The following is a 20,823-nucleotide window of genomic DNA, read 5'->3' as shown; positions in this document are numbered from 1 at the left end:
CACACAATGTAGTCCTCTAGGGAGCAATGAATGAATGAGTAAATGTTGGCTAGAGATGACAGACATTAAGGGAGGACATTATAGCAGGTTCCAGAAATATATGAGGATAAATTCCACTTTCAGCACTGTGAGGTAGCATTTCTAGAAAGGAAAGTCACCAGAGATGTGCCCATCGAGAGATCCAGGGATATTCATAGCATCAAAGACTTAGAGATGGAAGACCCATTAGACATCATCTAGTCATAACTCTCAATTTCCAAACTTTACAGCTGAGGAAACCGAGGTCCAGGGTGTTAGAAGCAGGATTTTAACTCATGTCCTCTGATCCTAAATCCAGTGATCTTTTCATTTTGCCAAGATCCCTTTTCTTTTTTTCTAATTGTTTCCTTATTCTGTAGGGGCCTGAGTAGCAGGGATGGAGAGACAAAAGTAAGTTGGGAGGAAAAACTGTATTGCTCTACAAACTCTCAGGCTAACCAATTGACAAATTCTTTCGCTGCGGTTGATTATGTCCTCCATTTTCCACACCGAGCAAAAAGTCAAAAGAAAAATTTAAAGGAAGGGTCCTGAATTATTTCCTGAAATATCATAACTTTTTATAATTTTTTATGACTAGGAAAGGTATAGGTGGTTACCTACCTAAGCTAACCATCTTATTTTTAAGGTCATTGGACTTTAGATTTGTAAGATGTCTTAGAGATCATTTTACAGGTGAGGAACCTGGGGTGAAATGAATTGCTCCAAGTGCTGCAGGTAAACTAGCCGACATTTATTAAACAATCAGACCATTTACAACTTATATAGATTACCAGTTGCCAGTATTCTTCTTTATGGACGAGGAAACTGCTCAGGGTCACACAGTTACAATGTATCAGGGTGGGAATCAAACTGATGTATATATACCCTGGTCTAAGTTAAACATCCTTTCCACTACGGAGTAGTTAGGTATTCGCACAAGCAAGATACCAACCGAGGTTATATTATAGTAGAGATGAAACCGAAGATTTAAAGTGCTTTGTGTGAAGTCACACAGCTAGTCACAAAGGAACCAAAAAATGACTGATATAGCAATTTCCATTTAGTTCTTAGGATTACAGAGAACAATACCTATATTCTGAAATTCAAAGCCATCAAGAAATATTCCCTAAGTCCATCGGTAAACATTTTTTTTGTCCATGTGATTTTACTTGGCCGACATGACAAGACTGATTGTTTTTCTATTCAGGTGGTCAGTATGCTGAGAAACTTGTTGGCATTTCTATCGAAACTACAAGAAAGTCTTGTTTAAGACATTTTTGGAGAGAAGAGGGCTGTTTAAAACCCCCCACATCTGGAGAGCATTTCTGTCTGGGGTATTTGTTCAGTTACTTGTCCCCTAATCTCATTTTACCTTACAGTCTAAGATCTCGCAGGTTTAAAATCCAGGGATTTTTAAAAGCCACTAGGTCATCTCCAAAGACTTTTTTTTCCAGGTCTGCAGCACCAAAGGGGCGCTAAGCAAGGGGTCTTCAAAGCGCAGGCAGCACACGGAACAGGCTTTGGGGTGCCCCGGCCCCGCCGCGGGCACAGCCCGGTCCAGGGGCGCGCGTGGCCGCCGCCCCCGGGTCACTCTGGGGGGGAGGGGAGAGGAGGAGGGAAAGGGGCGGGTCAGCGGCCCGTGGCACCGCGTATAAAGAGCCGAGGTCGGGGCTCCGGCCCCAGAAGGGCTTCCTCCTCTGACTCCTCCCTCCCCGGCTCTGCTCGACGCTCTCGGGCCTCGGCTGCTCGGGGCTGCGCGGGAAGATGGCGGCTCCGGCGGGAGGCGCGGAGGCGGCGTTGGCGGCCGCCTTGGCCGACGTTCCCGGGCTGTCCCGTCTCCTGGAGATTGACCCCTATCTGAAGCCCTACGCCGGGGACTTCCAGCGGAGGTACCGCCCCGGCGCCCCCTCTCCCACGCGGGCGCTCCCTCCCCCCTTCCGCTTTCCTTCCTCGCCTCCCCTGGGAGTGTGGGAGGGGGTATCGGGATGTCCGCCCCGGGGCCGGGGCCGGAGCGCTGGCACGGCCAGCCCAGGGGCCAGACGGCGCGTGACTCGTCCTTCCTGTGGGCGTGGGCGCCGCGGGTGTGCGTGCGGCGCGTGGCGCCCGAGCCTGCCCTTGGCCCCCTGCTTCGGGGAGTGTCTTGTTGCTGCCTGGATCCCAGTGTTCTGTACACTTTCCGTGCGGCTCCCGGGCAGACCGCAGAACATTCCCCTGCCCACTTCTGCTGAACTAGCTCAGGTGCGGCTGCAGCACGCGCGGCTTGTGCCTGTGCGGGACGTGCTGCCTGTGCGGGACGTGCTGCCTATGCGGGACGTGCTGCCTGTGCTTGTGCGGGACGCGCTCCTGATGCTGCTTACTGGACTCAACTCCTAGGAAATCTTTGGACGGCTCTTCATGCAAAAGCAGACGTACCATTCTTGTTAAGGGCTCATTTCTTGCTTTAATCCTTAATATTTGTGCGCATTTGAATTCAGACACATCCGAGCGCTACCAGTCCCATGCCTTCCTTCTCTTTATTGCTCGAGGGAGACTCATTGAAAGATTGTTCTGTTGTTTGAAACGAGTGAAAAAAATCGAAGCACCGTCATTGAGCAAATACCCCTCTTCCTCCACATAAATGCTCAGGGTATAAATAAAGTGATCCCTTTAGGCCGAGAACCCTGTAGGAAAGTTAAACTAGGTGAATCTAAAAATTAAGTTGTAATTAAACTTTTATTGGGTTGATTCATGGGGCTTCTGTCTTAATGCTGGTGGTTAAACTGTTTGGGTTTGGTGTTTTCTGAGTTTCCTACTGTAATGTCTCAAAGTGTTGATAGATTGATGGTAAGGATCTATAGGATCGTAGATTGAAAGCTACAAGACATCTTAAAAGTCAGTGATCTAACTGACTCCTGGAATGTGACTCGAGTTAGGAATTGGCCCTATTGAGGGCCAATAATCCATTGGAATATTTCTAGTCTTGAGTGGGTAGTGTGATTTATTGGATAGGGCGCTGGACTTGGGAGTCCTCAGGAAGGACCTGGATTGACATTTTGCCTCAGATACTAATTGTGTGATGCTGAACCAGTTACTTGACCTCCATAGGCCTCAGCTTCATCTATAAAATTGGAGAGTTGCACTTGATGGCATCTAAGGCCCCTTATAGCTTTGAATCTATGATTTCATGATCCTTATCAGTAAGTATTTATGATGTTCCTGACAGTTCTGGACATAGAAAAAGAGGCAAAAAATAGTCCCAGCCCTCCAAGAGCTTACAGTTTAATGGGCAAGACAACATGCAAACAAATATCTACGGACCACTCTCTCTTCATATATACACACATACACACACACACACACACATATATATATATATACATACACACACATATATATACCTACATACATCACACATTATTAGTATAATATATATGTTTAATAAATAGGAAATAATAGAGTGAAGACAAAGATGGAATTATTTAGTTTGGACTCTTTTAAGTTAAATGGGAAATGAAGGGGGGGAGAGGGTTCCAGGCAACAGGCGAGAGAAAATGCCTGAAGTAGAGAGATGGGAGGAGTGTCTTGTTTGTGGAACAACCAGGAGTCCATTGTCACTGGAACGAAGAGTATGTATCAGGGACTAAAGTGTAAGAACACTGGAGAGGTAAGGGGATAGGGTCTGGGCCTAGGGGGTGAAGAGCTTTGAATGCCAAATAGAGCATTTTGTATTTGATCAAACTGGGAGCCACTTGAGTTTATTGAGTGGGGGTGGGGAGTGGAATGGGGTGAAATGATCAGATCTGTGTTTTAGGAAAATCACTTTAGTGGTTGAATGGAGAGTACAGAGAGACTTGAAGCAGGGTATTGCAATAATCAAGGCATGAGGAAATGAGGGCCAGCACTTAAAGTAGTGGCAGTGTCAGGAGGAAAGGAGATGTATATATAAGAGATGTTGCAAACATGAAATTAGCAGGCCTTGGCAACACATTGCATATGGAGGGTAAGAGAGAGTGAGTGGTGCAGGATGACTCCTGCATTGTGAGCCTGAGGAACCTGGAGGCTGTTTTTGCCTTCTATAATAATAGGAAAGGTGAGGGGGCAATTTGGAAGGAAGATAATGAATCCCTTTCAGACATACAGAGTTGTAAGAATCTGGTTTGAAATGTCTGAATGGCAGTTGGAGACATGAAGTTGGTGATCATTAGAGAGTTGGGGCAGAATAGAGAGATTTGAGAATCTTCAGCATAGAGATGGTAATTATTTATATCCACAGAAGCTGATGAGGTTACCGAGTGAAGTTGTTTTGGGAGAGAAGAGAAGAGGACCCAACAAAGAACCCTTCTGGACACTTACAGTTAGAGGGCATGATCTGGAAGAGGATCCAGCAAAAGAGACTAAAGGGGAGTAGTCAGGAGGAGAACCAGAAGAGAGAGTAGTGTCCTAAAAAACTGGAAAGTCGATATCAAGAATGAGAGTGTGATCAAGTGTCAAAGGCTGTAGAGAAGTCACAGAGAAGGAAGATAGGGAAAGCACCAGATAAACTAAAACTAATTTTGGAGAAGGCATTCAGTGGAATGATAAGGTTGGGAGCTGCTTTGTAAGGGGTTAAGAACTCCTTGAGATGAAAGAAAAGTGGACACACTTAATGTAGATGGACTTATTGAGGAGTTTGGCTCCCAAGGGCAGCAGAGAGATAGGACAATAGTTATCAAATATGAAAGGATCAAGTGGGGTGTTTTTCAGGATGGGGGAGACATGGGCATATTTGTAGGCAGAAGGAAATGAGCCATTAGAATGGAGGAAAGAGTGGGGGCAGTCTGTTGGAGGAAATGGGATGGAATGGGATCACTTGAATCAGTAAAAGGTCTTCCCTTAGTAAGGAGTAAGGCGATCTCATTAAGTGATGATGGGTGAAGGGAGGAGATAAGTGGCAGAAGTCACTTAAGTAATGGGAGAGGAAGAAGAGGCAGCATATTGTGAATGCCCTCAATTTTTTCAATAAACTAATGAGGCAAGGTTCTTAGTTGAGAGAAGGGGTGGGGTAAGGTGTCATGGGAAGTTTCAGCAGAGATTCTCTTCTGTTTTTGGTTTTTGCAAGAGTTGCCATGGAAAGTAGGATAAAGGAGGTATAGAAGCATTACCAAGCAGTATTGGAGGCCCAGCTGAGGTTGTGTAACATCAATTTGTAGGGGACCCAGTCGGAATGGTTGCATAATTTTTTCATAACAAATGAATTCAATGTCTTAAATGAATTAGCTATTGTGTAATTAGAACTTGGGTATCTGCTTGCATTTGCTAGGAGTAACAGTTTTGTGGGAAAGCAAAAACAAAAATTCCCCCAAGTATTGGTAATCATCCCCAGCTCATTTACATCTGTTTCAGCTCATTTCTTATCTCTCTTCCTCACAGTCATACTCAAAATCTTTAAAGTAAAGACATTTTTGTATTGGTCTGTATTTCCTAGTGCCTAACAAAAGTCTCACACATAAAGAACTACTTTAAAAATTTGTTAAACATCTTTGGTAGTACCTCTAGTAGCTTTTCAAAATGTGGTGAAATTGAATTTCATGTCTTTCATTCCTGCTGTTTAGAAGAGTTCAATAAATTGTAGAACCTTTTAAGCTTGCTTTCTGTCATAATTAGAGAGCCTTTCTAACTTTAAAACTCTGGAAATACATGGCAAGCAATTCATCTTTATTTTTAGAACTGAGAATTTGGCAAATAGGAAGAAAATGGAGTAAGTACTACCTTGGGCAGAAAGAGAACATTGTCATTTTGAAATATCCCATTCATTCTCTGTGAATATGGTAGATATTATATTCAATTTAACATAGTTTTTTTTGGAAATGGAAACTGCCAAATTCAGTCCCTCTGAGTCTGTAGGAAATCTATTACACAATGTGATTAAAAAGAAAAAAAATGGACAAAGTCAAATTAGTGTTGTTACCTTGGAATTCTGCTTTTGGACAAGTATGTTACATACTTGTTTTTATAGTCTCATTGGGTACAAAACTTCTATTTTAGGTTGGATTCAGTTTTTGAAAATAACCATTTTCAAAATTCATTCAAAACCAAATCTGCTGAATAAAATGTTATCTTAAATTTTTGTCCTGGTTCATTGGAACTGCTTTTGGAAACTTAGGCTTTTACAGAAGAGGCTAGCTGTCCAGGGATACTAAAAGTAGTAGAACTTTGTTACAGTTGTGCTTTAACTTACACATGGGAGGGCATGAGATCTTTAGGCATAGTTAGGGGCAGTCAAGAATGGGGAGGTTGACCGAACAATCAAAGACAGATGGTGATGGGTAATCAAAAATACAATCAAGGGGAGGGGCGGCCAGGTAGCACAGGGAGTAAGAGCACCGGCTCCAGTGTTGAGAAGACATGGAGATCGAATCCCGGGCTCAGACACTTAGCACCCACCCAGAAACATCTGGCCGTGTAACCTTGAGCAAGTTACTTAACCCCAATTGCTTAGGGGTGGCCAGGTGGCTCAGCGAGTAAGCAGCTCCAGTGTCGGGATGACCTGGATCATATCCTGATACTTAGCACCACACCCAGAAATAACTGGCTGTGTAACCCTGAGCAAGTTACTTAACCCCGATTGCTTTATAAATAAAAAAATAAAAAAAAAAATACAACCAGGGGGGTTGCTGCCTTCTAAGGTATTATGTTCCCCATGCTATGGGGTGAGGAAGTTGGAGGCCATGGGAAAGGGGTCATGTGGACCTAGCTCAGCAATACTGTCATTTTTCTTATTTTAGTAGGACTATAAATCATTCTTATATCAAGGTAGCTCACCTCAGTGGAGTAAGGGGTAGGGTCTTGTTCAAGCATATCTAATTGATTTTCCTCCCATGATGTCTCAGGAAAGATCATATCAACAACTGGCAAGGAATATATCATTACTGGAAATTACTAGCTTGAAAAAATCCAGCCAGGGAGGATTCCAGAAAGGGTCTGGAGTGGAGAGGAGAGGAGAGGTGTATGGAAGAGAAAAAGGGACAAGAAAGTATGTCTAGGTTAATAAATCCAAGGTAGAAATTTGGAAGAGACCTTTGTGGTCATAATAGACTCCTTCACTTTTCACGCTTCTGATTTTAGGGGCATAAAGATTAAATGATTTGGATCACACAGGTAGTACAGCATCGCTAGGAGATGATTCCAAATCCTGTTCTGGTTCCACTGTATGATGAAGAAACAGTCTGTTGAACATGAACCTCGAAAAGGAAGATAAGAAAATTTTTGGACTAACAAGTATACATGGTGTTTTGCATATACTTTTTCTCACAGCATGATGAGCCTAAAAGGTAGGTAACTCAAGTGCTAGTGTTTCAGATTTAAGAGATGAAGAAACGGAGCATCAGGGACTTTGTGACTTACAAGTATATAACTAGCAAGTGCTGAAGTTGGGACTACAGATATTCTGACTTTTAAGACTAGTGTTCTTTTCACCATTTGAAGCTTTTATTATTATTTATTTATTTCTATTTATTATTATTTTAGTATTATGCTAACATTTAATTGTAGTTCACAAAAATCTTGATTTTAGTTGATTTGATTGGAAATTCTATAGGAATGGTTTTATAATTAGATTCATTTCTGGGCAAACTTGAGACTCTAAAAATCTAAGAAAGGAGAGGGGCAAGGAGAAAAATAAATACTTACTAGCTAGAAACTCATCCCTTTCTGAAGATTATTTAGGGGAAGACAACCAGATTGTTGAAGGTCTATTAAGATCTTGCGAATCAGCAACTAAGTAGGGAAGTATGTTGGAAAGGCACACCTGAGATCAGTTTTCTGGGATCAAATCCCACCTTTTTACTAAAATCTTTTTTTTCAGATTCTCCACTTTGGAGAAATGTCCTCCCAGGATTTTAGATCTGGAAAAAACCTTAGAGATCATTAAATCCAACAGTAATTTTGCAGTTGGAAAAACTTAGGCTCAGGGAGATAAAATGACTTGCCTAAGGTCCATCAAAGGAAAATTCATTTTTCAGAAAGAAAAGTTCTTTACAGAACTCTGTTTTCTCCAGTGTTATTTTAAGCCTTACTCAGAGTTCCAGTGGGGGGGAACCAGACAATTACCAACAGTGTTGCATAGGTCCCTTAGCCTCCCAGGGCCTCAGTGGAGTAAGGTCTGGTTCAAGCATATCTGATTGATTTTCCTCCCATGATGTCTCAGGCAAGATCATGTCAAGAACTGACAAGGAGTACATCCTGACTGGAAATTAATGGCTTGGGCCTCAGTTTCCTCAAAAGTAAAATGAGGAGGTTGGATAGGTGACCTCTTAGATTCTTTCCAGCTTCAGATCTATGAGTCTATGTTGAGTGTGTAGAAGAGAAAACTTGGGGGATGGTATCTCTTAAATATTTTGAAGGGCTGCCATGTAGGAGAGTATTTAGACTTGTCCTGCTTCTCCTCAAAAGGCAGAACTGGGAGTGATGAGTGGAAGTTGGAAAGAGGAAAATTTAGGCTTGACTTTGATTATGAGTTTTTTTTTTTTAGTAAAGTTTTAACTAGGTCTCCAGAATTGCAAAGAGTTCCAGACCTTCCTTAGCCTGTAAACACTTCATCTCCCGGTCAAGGAGAGGAACATGTAGCTATGTATACTTGCTTACAGTACAAACTCATTTACAGAATATCGTGAAGAAGAATTACAGATAATTCTAAGCCATCTTTGCCTCATAAATAGTGAAAAGCAATGGAGGAGAAAATGAGCTTTCAGAAAGCCTAGCATTTGGCCAGACCAGGAACATCTATAGATAAAACTAATAGTACACCATAGACTATATATATATATATATATATATTTGGAATGTATTTGCCAGAATTTCTATAGTGATTTATTCTCATCTTACATGATAAGGTTGGCATGGGGCAGTTGAAAGGGGCCTATATTTGGTGTTAAAGGGACCCGAATCCTGACTGGGTGTAACCTTGGGCTCCATTTAAGCTCCACGGTCATCAGTTCCACATCTGTAAAATGATAAAGTTAGGCCAGATCAAAGGCCTTGAGGCCATATGTGGACCTCTAGATCCTCCAGTGCTGCCCTTTGAATCCAAGTGGATTGAGGACCTAGAAGGCCACATGTGGCCTTGAGGCCGAAGGTTCCCCACCGCTGGGCAGATGATCTCTATGTTCCAACTCTAATTCTGTGAAGCCTTTCATTTTTTCATTTCTTTCCTTCCTTTGAGCCAAATTTGGGGTAGGAGGGACTCTTTTTCAACATCTAATTCAGTACCTTGTTCAGTTCCTATGGGGTTAATTATCATATGTATGCCAATAATTCCCAGTTCTATGTATCAGGCTCTCATCTCATTGCTGATACTCCATCCCACCTCACAGATGTCCTCTTGAACATTTCAACTTGGTTATCCTATAGCATCTCAAATTAAACGTGGTCCAAAACAGAACTTAATTTTTCACCAGAATCCGTTAACATAATTCTTTTTATTTCCTCATTTTACCTCACATCACAGTTCAGTCATTTGCCAGTCTTGTAGATTCTTCTTGCATAATACCTCTCGTATCAGTCCCTTCTTTTTCTCCACTCACATAACCACCCCCCTAGCTAAGGCCTTCCTAAGATATCTATTGTCTGGATTCTCAAAACAGCTTCATGACTGGTCTCTGCCTCATTTCTACTTGAGACCTCTCTAATCTATGCTCCTTGCACCTGTCAAAGTGATATTTCTTAAGTGCAGATCTCACCACGTCACTATACTGCAGTGGCTCTGTATTATTTCTAGAAAAAAAATATAACTTCTCAATTTGAAATTTAATACACTTTTCCCACAACCTGGCTCCCACCTACATTTCTAAGCTTATTATATATTATTCATCCAACTTCATATACTCTACTGATCCACCTAAACTGGCCTGTTTGCTTTTCATTATATGCAGTTTCATCTTTCTCTGCTTTTTATTTTTAATTGCTAGTTTTTAATGCTCCCCACCTCTTGTCAGAGAGTTATTGATGCATTAGAAATGTAGAATGAGACATGTTTTTTTTACAGCCAATGTGTAGACTTTGAGGGTTGGGGTCTTTTTTTCTTTTAAAGATGTTATAATAATAGTCTAGGCAAAGTGGCAGCTTGGGGGTACTGGCTAGAGTTTGTCTGGTCTTTGAACATATATTGACTGTTACCCTGGGCACAACCCAGTATCCTAGGCAACTCTCTGTAGATAATAAGCTTGCCTTGAGGGGCTGGGTAAGTCTGCATACCTTCTGGGAACATTCCCCCAGGCTCATGCTGGAGGGAAGGGAGAAGTCCCTCTGGAAAAACTATCCTATGCCCTATGCATCTATCTGCATGTATATGGTTATAAGATAGTTGTTGATTGGGTGTTCTCACCTGGGGTACCCTGTATGTCCCTATTCTTCCTGCTCAAAATAAAAGCAAACAAAAAAAAAAGATGGAGTTAATGGGGATATAATAAAGTGGTAGCAGTGGGGGTGGAAGAGACGGGATGGATATATGAGGGAAATTGTGGCAGTAGAATGAATAGAACTTTAAAATTGGTTAATTCTCAATCGTTCCTCAACCTCTCTTACTTGATTTTTAAAATACTTTTTGAATTCTTCCATGGCCAGTTCCTATTTTCCTTTGAGGCCTTGGATTTAGCAGTTTTGATTTTGTTTTCTTTTTCTGAATGTGTTCTTCCTTGTCACCACTGTAACTTTCTATAGTCAGAATTTTTTTCCTATTGATTGCTCATTTTCCAGCCTGAAACTTCTTCAGTTTTAACTCTGCTAAAGTGGAACTCTGCCTTGTACACCTTCCCAAGCTTCAGGACTTTTGTGCAAGCTGATTTTAAGATGCTTCGAGGGATTGTAAGTTTTCAGTTCTTCCAAGGTGGTATGATACAAGGAGAGGTGTTTCCTACTCTGCTGGCCTGAGCTCTGGTCTGTGAGCGATCACAAACACTCTTTTCTGCCCTGGAACTGTGACGAGGGTCCCTGCTGTACTGCATTTGCAAGTTCTGATATGCTAGTGCCCTTCTTTGCCCTGGGACTTGTTCGACCTGGATCCACATATGGGCAAAGCAACAGAATCCTGCCCCCAGTGCCAGCAAGGAGACCCCAACAATCCCCTTCTGACCAGTTGTTTGACTCTTAACCATCTGTGGGTTGAGAGCTCTGAATGTAGCTGCTGTGGCTGTTGCTGCTTATTCAGTCACTCTAAAGACTTGCTCCTGCTTTGCTGGGGCTTGGATCTGCCCTGGCTCGGCCAGCACTGGACTATACTCCACTCTTAGCCTTGTGAGACAGACCTTTCCTGCCAACTTTCTAAGTTGTCTTTGCCTGGAAGAGTGTTTTTCACCCTATCCTTTTCTGGGTTCTGCTGCTCCAGAATTTGTTTTGTGGCATTACTTAAAGATATTTAGGGAGAGCTCAGGTGAGTCCATGGCTTTTCTCTGCCATTGTGGTTATGCCCCCTCATACCCTCCCTCTCCTCCCCAATTCAAGAGTAGCTTGAATTCCCACCTTCTGCAAGAGGCCTTTCCTGATTTTAGACCTCTCCCCAATCTGTGCCAGTGCCATCCCTATATTACCTTTCACTTACGCTGGTATGTATGTTGTCATCCTAGGAGAATGGGAGCTCACTGAGGGCAGAACTGTATATTTTTCCTTTTCTGCTTTTACAGAGAGGTTAGCACAGTGCCTAGCACATGGTAATCTGTTAATATGCTTGTTGACTAACTTTTTACTTTTTCTTACTGACTTACTATCTTTGTTAGGAAAGTAGTGGAATGTTTTAGTGCGACTGCCAAATAGCAATCTATAACTTGGTATCAGTACAACTAATTAAACTTGCTTTGCTATAAATTTCAATGCACAGGATATGTGCATTTCAGTGCTTTTCAGTCACTTCTGCATCTTTGCCATTATTATTCTTATTAGCCAATCCTTTTCTCTCACTTTTCCTATTATATGGTCATAATGTATCCCCTATCCTTTAGTTTTTTTCTCTGCATTGTTTCATAAAATTTTTTTTTTTCAGATTCCCTTATGTTACAAAGACTTGTTGGTCTTATTTACACATAGCTACTTCTTGCTTCAATAATCTTTGATTTCATTGTTGTGACTATTCTGTCCACTGATGCAGTTCCCAATATTTCTACAAATTGGCAGTGTTCTTCAAAAGCTATTGGATTTGAAACATTTATTACCTTACATTCAAGCTGGTATTGAATCTCAATCAGGTCATTACTGGAATCTTCCTTGAAGCCTTTCCATCTCTCTGGCTCTGCTGCCTAACCTTCAACAACCTCATGCCATGATGTAGCCATTATATCAAAGCTTTAGTGGAATCTGTGTTTTTAGGTTGAATGAAATACTTTCCAAATCACATTGATAACAGTGTTATTCTCAAATAATTTATTTTGTTGTGACATGATTTGGTAAGACTATAAGTTCCAAAAGAATAGGAATACTGATTTCTTTAAGTTCTCACAGAATTTTTCATCAGTGCTGCCCAAATGTCCTTTCTCATCTTCCCCCAGGGCATCATTGACTTCTTCCTTCTTCCTTATTTCACCGTCAAAGCAAAGTCTTATCACTCAAACCTAGATTCTAATTCCCCAGTTTGAGAAATTATATCAGGATGTTTTGCATAATTCCACTCCATAAATGTTGTTTACAGTGGTGGTACAGCTTTTTTTTACATGTTATTGGATAAAAGTTACTTTGGCTATGTAGACAACAAAAAATACCAATAGCACAGAATTAATTTGCTGTACTAGTGCTAACTTTACTTGAATGTCCCCTTTATTATATAAAAGCTAAAATACTGCATTTTAGTCTCAGTGCCTGGCCAGGTTTGGGTCTCTGATAAAAGTCAAATGCCATTGATTCTAGTAGGAAGGGAATTCTAGTAGGAATTCAGACACTATGATATGCAGTTCTGCTTCTATAGATAGCAGGGACCTTATTTGCCCTTTGCCACTGTGTTCTCCTTACTCTAGAGCAACTTCTAAATTCTTAGCAGTTATGGCCAAGAAGCTATGACCTTGTCTTCATCTTCAAAGTGCCTTAAAATCATTGACTTTGGTATTTGGTTTTGTTCAGACTTTGGAGCATGCAATGTCACCTACTGAGAAATTAGTCTTTGTGGAGTACTTCCCAGAGGAGTTCAATTAAAATGTGCACTACGGTTTTCCTTAGTTAGCTTATCATAAAATTGCCAGACAAGGTGCTACAGGTATAGGGATAATTAAGGTATGTTATCTTTTTGTAACTTGGCAATATGCTTTAATATCTACAAATGCAAATACAGAATTTAAAGAAAACACCCCCAAACTTCTTATAAAGATCAAAGTTTTGTGGGGGGTTGGTTTCTGCTGCCAGGCAGTTTGATCTTCAAGTATTCTCATTTTTTTCCCTAAAATGTAACTTTTCTACCTAGTAATGTCTCTTAATCATTGTACATACACCACTAATTTGAGATTCTTTTTTAATGCTTGATCCCTAGCAGAAGCATCTCTTTGTAATTGCCTTGGTTGACAGAAACCTACCTGACCCACTGCAAAATGAAAATTGTCATGAAAATATATTACCATAAATTGTCATGAAAATATATTACTATATATAAAATATATATTTTAATTACTGTGCTGCATACTCCTTTAATATTTTAATTTAGAAAATAAGTTGATATTGAGGCGATTTCACCTCAGTTCAGCTTATTGCACACAACATATTCAGAAGCCCAAAGTTATTGTTCTTAGTGACAAATGGATGGTTGGAGCTAAACATTTTACTCAGCGAGTATTTTCAGAAAATTTCTAATTTCGTGATGCTGTATCTTGAAAGTTACCTGACAAATATTAGAACTCTAAGCTTAATAATTGTCTTTATTTCGTTAAAGAAAGTTTTATTTTAGATTTTTTTTATTGTTTCCCTGCCCTCCTAGTTTCTCTTTCTCTTTCCCTTCCCCATCCTTTGTGAAAATTGAGTGAGGTGAAGGTGATGTAAATAATAACTTAATAGAAGAAGAATGTGTTTAACCCTTAACACTGCAGGGGGAGAGTGGGGCGGGGGGAAGAAAATGATAAACCAGTTGTTAGCAGTATAGGTCTTGGAGCATAATGAGCATGAAACTTCCAGTATTGAGAGAGGTAAATGCTAGCCTGCAGTAATTCAAAAATCTGCCTTCTCTTGATCTTCTCTCTCTGTCTTTTCTCTTCTTTCATCTGATTGCTAAGCGTTCATATTCTTGGACATCAAACAGCTGCCAGGATTTTTTTTTCCTCCTCAACCTGCTGATGGTTTTATAAGAATTCTCTCTCATAAGAAGTTTGTTAATAGGCAGGAACAACTTTGAAAATAGGGCAATATGAATGAAGAAAAAAATGCAGTTTATTACTACAGAAATAGGAAACAAGACCATGAAAACCAAAGAATTCTTGCATTGAGGGCTTAACATGACCATGAGCTATAGAAAGAAAAGTGATAGGTATGGTGATTATGTATGAAAATATAATGACACATAAGAGCATGAGCACCCTAGATTCTAGATCAGAAGTGTCAAACTGTCAGCTTAACTCCTGACTACAGTGGGAGCCATATTAAAATGTAATTGGGTAACATTTAACAAAATAAATAAAAATGCAGTAAGGCATAAATGTTAATTTGTGGGAGGGGCAGTTTAACCTTGGGGTATAAAGTTTATTTTATTCATAAAAAGAAAAACAATTTGTATTATAGTTTCTTTTGGGATCTCTGTAGTAAGCAATTATAGTGACAGCTAGTGGGGGCAGGGGAGGGATAACTTTTTATGTAGTTCCTACTGTGTGTCTGTGCTAAATACAAATATTATTTCACTTGATCTTTCCAGCAGCTCTGCCACACAGGTGCTGTTATTTTCCTGTTTGACAGATGAGGAAATTATTTGAATAACAGTTAAATAACTTGTTGAGGATGACATAGCTAGCAAATGCCTGAAGTAACATTTGAACCCAAATCTTCCTGAATCCAGGCTTAGTGCTCCATCCATTGTACAAGCTAGGTCCATACCAGTTCATAGGTTCCATATAGCCCTCTCCCCTACAAAACCATTATGTTATACATCCCTTTGTATCTTTGTTGAGACTCATATGTAATAAGATAAGAAATCAATGTAAAGTGAAAGATGTATATTAAGGATTTAAACTTCAAACAGAAATGAAATTTGGTCACTACTGACCTGTGCTAAGATAACAAAAACTTCTAATACCTATTCAGTCTCAGATCTGGAGTTCCTAGGGCCTAATATGATTCTCAATAATGTGTGAATAATAATAAAGCTAAGTAGGCTTAATGATAGTGATTTAAAATACTCATTGGATTTGCTACAGAGAGCCTGGATTCAAATTAGGTAAGCCATTGAAGCTCTTGTGGGTATCAAATCTATGATTTTAGATTTAACCTACAATTTGTGATTCTTCTTGTAGCAAAAGTGAAACCAAAATTTTGTTAGTGTTCAAGAATGTTTATTAGTAAAAAATCTCTGTCTACTGAAAAACAGCTAGTATTATCAAGCAGTATTTTTTTCAGCATTAAGGAAGTGCTTTGTGGGGTGTGAAAAAAAATCAGTGAAGATAAAAATGTGTACAACTATGTGATTAAATTCCCTGTGACTAAAATAGTGAAAGTAAAAATATAATATGTGGTTTTCTAAGTCGGTATGTAGGATTCCATTTCTATTTGATTTGGAAACCCTGACCTAGGCCATAGCTACTTTCTAGATGAGGAGAACTTAGTCCCCTCTATTGCCTTTTAGACTACAGAAAGTTAAAATTCCCTCTATGGGTCAGAAGACCACTCACTCAAAATGCCTCAGAGACTTCTCAAGGTAGAAGCAAAAACTTTATTACCATCTTTATTACCAGAAAGGGCGTCCCCAAATCCAACAAAAAGTCAGAAGGGAGGAGAGCACTACAGAAGGCAAAAGTAAGAATATAAAGTCCTAATGGGGGAAGTCCACACCTTCTCCATCGTCCCATCTTACTGTTGGTCGGTAAGGCAAGATCACAATCTTCTCATTAATGCCATCCAATTGGCACAAAGTCCTCTCCATCCATTACCGTAATTATTACTTGAGGCTCTAATTTTGTTAGATAACATACATAATACATGAGGTCCACTACGGAAGCGCAGAATATAACAACCCCAGAATAATAACAGAATAACAACCCCAGAATACTGAACCCCCTTCAGTCCAACCTAGATGTGTCCTTATCTGGGCCTGAGTGTCCCAAGGCCGCTGTCTGCTTTCTGATTGGTCAAATCCACCTGCTGCTGCTAGCTCCTTTTATTCTACATTATTTCATTTTTATTATTATCTAGGAGTTCTCTGGGAACTGGGAACCCAACTTCTTCCCAAGGCTGCTGTCTAGTACTTTTTATCAGCAGTCTTGTTTCAGCAAGACTGTCCTGCCTGATTGACCCATACCGACTTCTGACTTAATTGTGAACATAGAGTACAAATACAGGCCACTGATGCCGTCATACTTGTATAACTCATATAGCTTGCTGGATCAGTCTTTCCTAGACTTTGTAGGCAGGGTAACATATGTTGTAGGGAAACTGTTGTTTTCTGTTTATTCCTGAGATTTGAGCTTGCTCGTAGAAAATTTTTTGTTAAATTGGTTATTTCTGACTATAATCTTCTGTCCTTTTTACCTGTATCATGCTCTTAACTGACCTTGTCCCAGTCTATCCCTCCTGGCTTTTATGGCCTTCCTATTCAATCTAGTTCATTCTAATCACTCTAGTTTAGTCCTAAATATTGAAAATAACATGTTAAATGGAACAATTTTATATACCTATAGGACTGATGCCTAAAATTCAATTCATTGTGGTTGTTGAGTAGTATTTACAGTAAGTATAGGACTGATTATGACTTTTGGTTGACTTGGTGTTAAAACAATGATTTGGCAGGATGCAGTTTCTTTGTTGACAGGGACCCTTGTTGCCTTTTGCACTTTTCTGTTACCCTATTTTCCCCAGTGTCTTAGTATTAGATTAACCATCAGTTAATAGTTGTTGACTGATCAAAGAAACTGCTTTAGGTTTAACTTATGCTTAACTGATTTGGAAAATCCACACAGCTGTGTTTTATACCTACAGCTTTTATATCGTTTTGAGTACAACTTTCCAGTGGTATCTTTGAGTTCAAGCTTGATCTTTTAGAGAAGTTATTTATATACTTTATTTGAGGGAAAATATTAACTAAGTGGATTCAGAAGTGCCAAGTATAAAATAAATCACAACTAATTGTTCTAGTTGAGTCTCATCTTTATATATATATAAATTATCTCTAGCCTAGGTGTAATGTATTCATAAATTTACCTTTCATCTAGTGTTCTCTAATAGCTTAAATAGCAGTGATAACAACATCTTACATTTATATAGCAGTTTAAGGTTTGTAATCTGCTTTACTTAAAATTGTAGAATCTAGAGTTGAGAAAGACCTGATAGGTCATCCAGTCCTCCAAATGAGAAACCTGTGTGACGGTCTAAAGTTAGTAAGTGTCAGAACTCTGATGCATTGCCACTGGAAATCAGGTCCCATGGCTCAAAGTTCAGTGTTGAATGATTCTTATTCATTATTTCATCTAATGCTTGCAACAGCCTTAAGAATTAGGTGCCGATCTTATCCCATTTTTACACATGTAGAAACTGAGGCCCAAAAATCTTAAGTGAGTTGTTTAGGGCCATACAACTAGCAAATGCTTGAGACAAGATTTAAATCCAAGTCTTTTTCACTGTAAGGATAACACTCTAGAGCCTCCTTAAATAATTTTTTTCTAGTTTTCTTTGTAGAATTATTTAGATAAGTCTTATTTTCAAAATACTGTATGATCATATCTATTTAGCACTTTTGTAGTTAGCTATTTTTCCAGGATTTCATACAGAGTAGTGTATATATAACTGCTATTTTTGCTTGAATAGCAATGATAAATACTCTTGAGAGTATACATATTAGAACATACATAAAAGTTATTCTGACCTAATAAATACAATTTGGAATTTGATTTTGTCTAAGGGGTCATGACATCATATTTTTGTGAGGAAATCTCATTTAGTTTCCTAAACATGATTTCCTTTTAAATTTTTTTTCTTTTTACTATATTTTATTACTATCTTGTTTACATCATGGTCATTTCAGCTCTTCCCCTTCCCCTTACCTCCTCCAAAATTGTACCCTCTCTTGTGACAAAAGAAAAACAACTAAGTAAAACATCAGATATATTTATCTTATCCAACAATGTATATATTACATTTTGTGTAGGGAGGTGGGTCTCAGTGTTCATTTTTAAAATACAAGGTTTTACTGATGTCTTCTGTTGTTTACATTATCATAGTAATAATACCTTGTATCCTCTCCCAGAGAGCCATGTAATATAACAAATAGTATTTCTTTAAAAGGAAAAAAAATCATCACAACAGATTGATACGTTGAAAAAGTATGAAACATGCACACCGTGTAAACGCTTCTTCCTATAAGGGTTGGGTTGGAATTTGCTTTTGATTTTTGTGTGCGTGTGTGTGGTTCCTTCATTTACATTGTTGTAGTTATTGTATATATTGGTTTCTTGGCTCAGCGTAGTTTACTGTGATTAGTTCACGTAGATGTTTCCATGCTTCTCTGTATTCATCATATCATTTCTTTCAAGCACAATAATATTCAATTACATTCATGTATACTGCAGTTTTTTTAGACATTCCCCAGTTGATGTGTATCTCCTTTGATTTCAGTTCTTTGCTATGACACAAAATGCTGCTATGAATGTTTTGGTGTATATCAGGAGTTTCTTATCCAGGGCTGCTTTAGGATATAAACCCAATAATGGAGTTGTTCATTTTAAACACCTGCTCCTCATTTCTTATAGCACAATAGTATTCCACAACATGCATATACCACAACTTATTCATCCATTCCCCAATTGATGGGCACCCCCTTAATTTCCAGTTCTTTGCTACCACAAAAAGAGCTGCTATAAACATTTTTGTACATATGGGCCTTCCTCCCACTTCTATGATCCCTTTGGGATATTACCCTAGGAGTGGTATTTCTGGGTCAAAGGGTATGAAATTATTTATAGCCCTTTGGGCATAATTCCAGATTGCTCTCCAGAAAGGCTGGATCAGTTCACATGAGTTAGTCTATTTTTTAAGGTGTTATTTTCTTCAGTCAGGTTGTTGACTCTCATTTCATGATTTTCTTGTATCATTCTCATTTCTCTTCCCAATTTTTCCTCCACTTCTCTTATTTGGTTTTCAAAATCCTTCTTAAGCTCCCCTATGGCCTGTAAGCAGCTTATTCTTTTCTTGGAAGCTTCTGATTCAGGAGTTTTGACTTCACTGTCTTCCTCCTGCTCCATGCCTTGATCCTTTTTGTCCCCAGAAAAAGGAATCCAAACTAGGACTGCTGTACTTGCCTTGCTTCCCTCATTTGCTCATGCTGCCACTCAATTACTTCCAGCTTTTTGCCACAGTAGAACTCTGCTGGGGGGCGGTGGGGAGGAAGGGCGGCGCGAGGCTTTGTCCCAGATGGCTGGGGTTTTCGTAGCTGCTGGAGCTATTAGTTGGGTGCCCTCTCTGAAACCTCCACATACTCTGGCAAACTGGTCACGTACCCCAGGACCTTCACCCCAGAATCAATCCAGATCCAAGCAGGTTAAAGCAAGAGTGATTTCCTCTCAGACTGGTTACTTGGTCCTCCTACAATCTGCAGACCAGGAGCTCTGAAGCAGCCAGGTGGCAGCAGATTCATGGCCACAGGACCTCAAGCCACTTCTCCCTCCAGGCGGTAAAGGCCTGACCTCATCCCTGAACTCCCAGTTCACAAAGTCCACACTGTACTGACCTCTCACTTTGTCCTTAGCATCTATGTGTTGATGATTCTGGAAACTGCCACAGCTGCTGGTGATCTGAAGTCCCTCCAGCCAGTGACTGGTTGTGGCTTCCCTGAGGCTAAAATCTCTGGCTTTTGAGGAGCTGGGCTGGGCTGGGCTGGGCTCCCAGAGGGTTGTGCTGGCCGCTTCCTGCTGGCCTGCTGGGCTGTCCTCAGCGGGAGGTTAACTTCTCTGTGGCATTTTGTGGGTTCTGTAGCTGCAAAGTTTGTTCAGAGTCACCTTTTACATGAATTAGAGGAAGTGAAAGCAGGAGCCCCGAAGAAGTCCTGTTTCTACTCTGCCATTTTCAAAATGGGGAGACTCTTAAGGAGCCTTGGTATCTGTGACGCTTATATTGGACAAGCAGGCCAGAATCATCTGACACAAAGTGAGTCTGTACTAGAATATTCTCTAGCTTTTTTTTTCATGGAGGCGTGTTCTTTATTTAAGAGCACTTTGTATTTTGATCCCCACATATTTTATGCATATTGTTATTTGGAATGGGAATTTTCTTTCTATTATTGCCTCTTTGGCTTTATTATTGCATAGAAATGATATTGATTTGGGGTATTTTATTTTGTAATCTGAACTATTGTCTCTGTATCTTTACTGATTTCCTAGGATTTTCCAACTGTACCATCATATCTGCAAATGGAGCTAGCTTTATGGGACAGTTTTATCTTCTCTTTACCTTTTTAATCCTTCAGTTAACTTCTTTCTCTTGTCTTATTATATGTTACTGCTAGCATTTCTGGAACTTTTATGAAATAGTGGAAAGAATGGGCATGTTTGCTTCACTTCTGTATTTATTGGAAAGGTTCTAGTTTGTATTGTATATGATGATTTTCTTTTGGTATTGAATATATGCTTTTTAATGATATTTTTTAAAAAAGGTACCGCGTCTTATACTTTTTCAGATACATTCTGCCTCCTCCCA

The 20,823-nt window shown here is 39.8% G+C and overlaps 1 protein-coding gene across 1 annotated transcript in view; it reads left to right on the top strand.

Annotated features, from left to right (window-relative positions):
- Positions 1-1,692: 1,692 nt before the first annotated feature.
- The window catches only part of GBE1 (1,4-alpha-glucan branching enzyme 1), a 272,631-nt gene continuing 253,500 nt past the window's right edge, over positions 1,693-20,823 (top strand). Inside the window, exon 1 of the mRNA XM_069093902.1 lies at positions 1,693-1,907. Within this exon, the coding sequence (XP_068950003.1) occupies positions 1,783-1,907 (125 nt within the window). The 5' untranslated portion in view covers positions 1,693-1,782. The remainder of the gene's footprint in view (positions 1,908-20,823) is intronic.

Source organism: Petaurus breviceps, unplaced genomic scaffold, assembly GCF_028583685.1.
Source record: "Petaurus breviceps papuanus isolate PSGF00001 unplaced genomic scaffold, PetGlider_PUasm1.0 213, whole genome shotgun sequence".
NCBI classification, from domain to species: Eukaryota; Metazoa; Chordata; class Mammalia; order Diprotodontia; family Petauridae; genus Petaurus; species Petaurus breviceps.
The sequence above is the reverse complement of the archived record's forward strand: the minus strand, read 5'-3'. Positions and strand labels throughout refer to the sequence as shown.